Genomic DNA, 4,668 nt, shown 5'->3' with positions numbered 1-4,668 from the left:
AAATTTATAAATCTTTGCGATATACTTCTGTAACAAAATGATCACTATGTATACAATTATACATTTTGATCATTGTGTAAATATAGTCTCTATAAAATTACAATTTTCTCTAATGAAAATCCAATAATTTCTGAAATCACATCCAACTACGGAATGATTTTAAGAACTTGTACAGTGAGTTGTTGGAAAATGATGAAATTGGAGAAAGAAGAGGAATTCAAATTTGAATAATACTTGAATAAAGAAATAGAGGGAGAAAAAAATGGAAAGTTCTAAATAGAGTAGCTTGTAATTGAATAAAATGGTTGGAGACTTTCTATCTTAGCATTTAATTTTTTTTTTCCTTTTTTTTTTTTTTTTTTTTTTCATTTTGAAGGACATGTAAAATGTAAAGGAGAATAAAAATTCCTCTTTCTTTGCTTTGTTTCAAGAATGGAACATGACTCCAATCAATTTTTAATTCGTTTTCTTTCTTTGCCTTGTTTCAAGAATGAAACATTCATCTTCTTAGCATTTTAATCAAATATTTTTTTTTGACATGTCCGCACAAGAGGGGGTAGGGGGATTTGAACTAGTGACCTCCACTTCATTAATTGTGGTCCCAACCGATTGAGTTACCTCTTGAGAACAATCCAATATTAAAAAATGACTTTAATACTGTTTGATTCCCTTATTTAATGCTATTGATTTTTTTAAGCCTTGTTTCAAGAATGAAACATTGGAACTTGGAGAATTAGTTTACAATGTTGCTGAATTGAATTAAGTTTTTAAGAGAACCACAGTGGATACATCTCATTATGATGTGTGCCACGACGGTCCAATACACAATTATGGTGAATGGCAAACCCTGTGGGCAGATTACACCGGAGAGGGGTTTGAGGCAAAGAGATCCTATTTCTCCCTATTTGTTCCTTCTATGTCCAGAGACTCTTAAGTTTTATGTTAGATAACAGAGAAGGGGTTTTGACGGGAGTCTCTACTTCAAAAAGGGCCATCAGATAAGCCAACTTTTCTCTGCGGATGATAGCTTATTATTTTGTAAGGCTAGCATCTCACAATGGGACCACTTGATGAATATTCTATGGCTATATAAAACAGCGTCGGGTCAACGCCTCAATAATAATAAGACATCCATCTTTTTTAGTAGAAACACTCATTTGGAGGAGAAGGATGCGATTTTGGCGACTGCTGGGATTCAAGCCACCCAACGATATGATACTTACTTATGTCTCCCTGCTTAGGTGAGGAAAAGTCCCAAACAACAGCTTTCAAGGGCATTACTAATCGTGTGTGGAAGAGATTACATGATTGGAAGCTAAAATTTTTATCACAAGTTCGTAAGGAAATCGTACTCAAGGTGGTAGTACAGGCCATACTTACCTATTGCATGAGTGTTTTCCTTCTTCCAAAAGCTCTATGTTCGAAAATTAATTTGTAAATGTGAAAATTTTGGTGGGGTCATCAAGAGCAAGATGACCGAATTAATTGGATGAGTTGGGGGAGAATGGGCCTTTCTAGAGCTTTGAGAGGAATAGGTTTTCGTGATTTTACTAGCTTCAATAAGGCTCTATTGGCAAAGTAAAGTGTTTGGAAGAAATTGTGGGCATTGCCAATTCCCAATGTTGAAAAAAAATTTCAGTTTGCGAGCTTGTCATGATATTCTCCCTACACGAGAGAATTTGTACAAAAGGAAAATCATCACTGATCCCGTATGTCCGCTGTGTGGCTTTATGGTGGAGACTGGGTTCCATATTTTATGGCAGTGCCCGACAGCATTGGATGTGTGGTGTATGAGCATAGTAAAATTTCAGAAGAGCCACTTTACTGGTCCGGGCTTCTTGCAGGTTGTTGAAGGCCTATTTAGCAAGTGTGATCAACAGGAAATGGCTCTTTTTGCTGGGCTTGCCAGACGTATTTGGTTGAGAAGGAACGACGTTCTGCATGGTGGAAGCTTTTCTCATCCAAATGTAATTATGCAGCTGGCTACACGGGCTCTTGATGTTTTTAAGAATGCTCAGGGTAATAGGGAGCAGGATACGTCTAACAGTGAGCCTCAACCTTTGAGTTGCTGGATGGCTCCCAGGCTGGTTCAAAGTAAATTGGGATGCCTCGTTGGAAAGGAAGGCTGGTCGTATGGGCTTTGGCGTGGTGATACGTGATCCTAGCGGCAGAATGATAGGAGCACGATGTATGGCTCGTTCGGGGTGTCTTGCTCTGGCGGGGGCAGAAACCATGGCAGCATTGATGGCGATACAACAGTGCAAGGAATTGGGTCTTACTCACGTTCATTTGGAAGGGGATGCAAATGTAATTATTGATGCTGTGAACTGTGAGGTAACTGATAGGAGTCGAATGGGACACATTGTGGAAGACATCAAGGTGGAAGTTCAGGCTTTCTCTCAATGGCAGATGACTTTTGTGCGAAGGGCAGGGAATCAGGCTGCACACTTTCTTTCCAAATATGCTGCAAAGCATGATTTGGATAAACTTTGGCGTGAGCCTCCTGAATGTATCCACGATATTATTTTGCTGGAGCAATTTGCTCTAGCTTCGTGATTTTCTAATGAGAAGTCGATTATTATTATTTCAAAAAAAAAAAAAAAAAAAAAAATCTGCTTAGTGGTTGAGTCGGCCCGGGCCCCGAGAGAAAGATAGGGTACGAATGAAGGTTAGTAAACATACATAGAAAGAGGTCCTTGGAGGCCTTCCAATCTTGGGATTCTAATAGCTTGGGCATTGATCAGCGGCGCGAAAGTGATTGGTACGGTACAGACTATAGGCAAAGGCGTTGTAGGAAGCAAAATTATGCTTGTAGCCTTTTTGCTTGCCTGCCTAGTGGAAACACTTAGAGACATTGCAAAATTTTTAAATTTAGATGCCGGACATTGACAGTTTTTAATGTTTAGAAAAATGATTGCAAAAGCGATGATGAAAGATCAAGAGGGTGAGTGAAGTTTTGCTTTCAAAGACCTGTTAGTTGGAGAGGTCAAGTGGGATGGGTGTAGTTTGAATAACTAATGTTGATTTAAACCAAGGTGCTTCGACTTTTGAATGCCAAAAGCACTCAAATTTCACAAAAAATTAATTTTTTTTTGTGTTTTTATTTTTGTAAGTACAGTCAGCAAAGAAACTAGCAAATGGGATGTAGGTCATTCCCACTACAAATGGGGATAGAAGGGAAATGAGGTAAACGAGTGGGGATGCAGGCTAGAGTGGACTTTAGTTGCGATCCAATAGACCAAGTAATAAGCGCAGAAATTTACACTTCTATGAAATAGGAATGGTAACAATAGAATCCAAAATGATTTCCGCAATCTTCCAATCTTGAACTATAGAGGGATGTTGAAGTGCCATAATCACAACTTGAGAGTCTCCTTTCAAAGTGAAGTTCGAGATCTTCATAGAAATTGCCAAAGAAGTTGCTAGGAAAGCAGTCAATGCCTCCCCATAAGTAGGATCACAAGCAGTGGTGGAACTAGGATGGTTGAGGGTCGGGACTATTGCTTTATTGTTGGAGCAAAAAAAAGTCGTAGAGATAAATTTATAGAGAGATAGGCAGTGTTGCCATTGTTAGCCAAGAGAAAAAGAATGAGTGTAGCATTAACCTTCAGATATTTTATTTACACATGAAATCTCCCATTTAAAAAATAATCGATAAGAAGTTTTTCTACTACAAAATAATCTCAAAAAATTTGTGCATAGAAAATGCCGGAGTTGAAGCTTTTGTGAAAAAAAATGGAATTTCGACTGAAGATAGTTTAATGAGAAAATTGAACTGATAAAAATGCTCGTATTAGTTTCACTTAATGACACCGATGCCAGTGTCAAAAAAGAAAATGACATTGATGGCCGTATATAAGGAAAATAAATAGTCTTTCTTTTATGCAATTTTCCCAACTCATGTGCAAACATTGTGGTCTCCAATGACTTGTCTACTGTACCTTGATGTGGTGCTTTCGTTGTGCAAAAATTATTAAAAATAAAATTACTATTCATAATAGAACAAATCCTTGTAGGATAGGGCTATATTGAGGGTGTCGAACCTCAAAGACTGCGCTGGCATTGTTATTAAGCTTTTCAAGATAAAAAATAATTCAAATCAAAGAAGCTTGAATTTTATTTTTATTTTTATTTTTAAAAATAAATGCATAAAAGTAAAGGTAAAGTAAATTGCAATGGGAGAAAGAATATGTGATTGACTTCACCACTAACTGCATAACAATGATTAATTATAAATTAACAAGAAAAATTCATTCTATGCATGATAAGACCCGTGTCATTTGAAAAGTCAAGAAAATATCATTATTAAGAAATAAGTATAATCTATCTTCGGTTGGTACATACTGTAATGCTCCTAAAATTAGCCTTGGCTAACCTGGCAGGGTTATTGGCAATTGCCAGGTTTAAGCCAACTTGTGGCTAAATGAAGAATCGTCCCTCTAAGCATTTCAGAGTAATGCATCGGAAGGTGAAATACAATTTGAGAAGAATTATAAATCATTATGGTACAAGCATATTCCTTGAAATTAAAGACATAGAGCAACTAACAATAATGTAAAACAAGCCTGATAGTAGCATGAAGATTCTAAAGCAAGGTCCGTAGTGGCAACCGTGCCACTCTTGGGTTCTAGTGACAAACTTCCTAAAAGGGTAATAACAACATAAGTT

At 37.1% G+C, this 4,668-nt stretch overlaps 2 protein-coding genes across 2 annotated transcripts in view; one reads left to right on the top strand and one right to left on the bottom strand.

Moving 5' to 3' along the window:
- LOC132174269 (UDP-glucuronate 4-epimerase 3-like) overlaps window positions 1-1,278 on the bottom strand; it is a 2,485-nt gene extending 1,207 nt beyond the window's left edge. The window contains exon 1 of the mRNA XM_059585954.1: window positions 1,224-1,278. Coding sequence (XP_059441937.1) covers window positions 1,224-1,278 — 55 coding nt within the window. The remainder of the gene's footprint in view (window positions 1-1,223) is intronic.
- A 452-nt stretch (window positions 1,279-1,730) lies between these two features.
- Window positions 1,731-2,556, top strand: LOC132174268 (uncharacterized). Its single transcript, XM_059585952.1, has 2 exons — window positions 1,731-2,019; window positions 2,084-2,556. Exons 1-2 carry the CDS (start codon window positions 1,731-1,733, stop codon window positions 2,554-2,556), a joined length of 762 nt encoding a protein of 253 aa, XP_059441935.1.
- The last annotated feature ends 2,112 nt before the right edge of the window (window positions 2,557-4,668 follow it).

The sequence above is a fragment of the Corylus avellana genome, chromosome ca3 (assembly GCF_901000735.1).
Source record: "Corylus avellana chromosome ca3, CavTom2PMs-1.0".
NCBI classification, from domain to species: Eukaryota; Viridiplantae; Streptophyta; class Magnoliopsida; order Fagales; family Betulaceae; genus Corylus; species Corylus avellana.
This window is presented reverse-complemented; position numbering and strand designations above follow the sequence as displayed.

Bases quoted from the DNA above. Each gene is read 5' to 3' on its own strand.
- LOC132174268 (XM_059585952.1), top strand. From the start codon at position 1,731: ATGGTGGAGACTGGGTTCCATATTTTATGGCAGTGCCCGACAGCATTG. The intron at 2,020-2,083 runs GTAATAGGGAGC...GATGGCTCCCAG, and splicing joins TGTTTTTAAGAATGCTCAGG to GCTGGTTCAAAGTAAATTGG.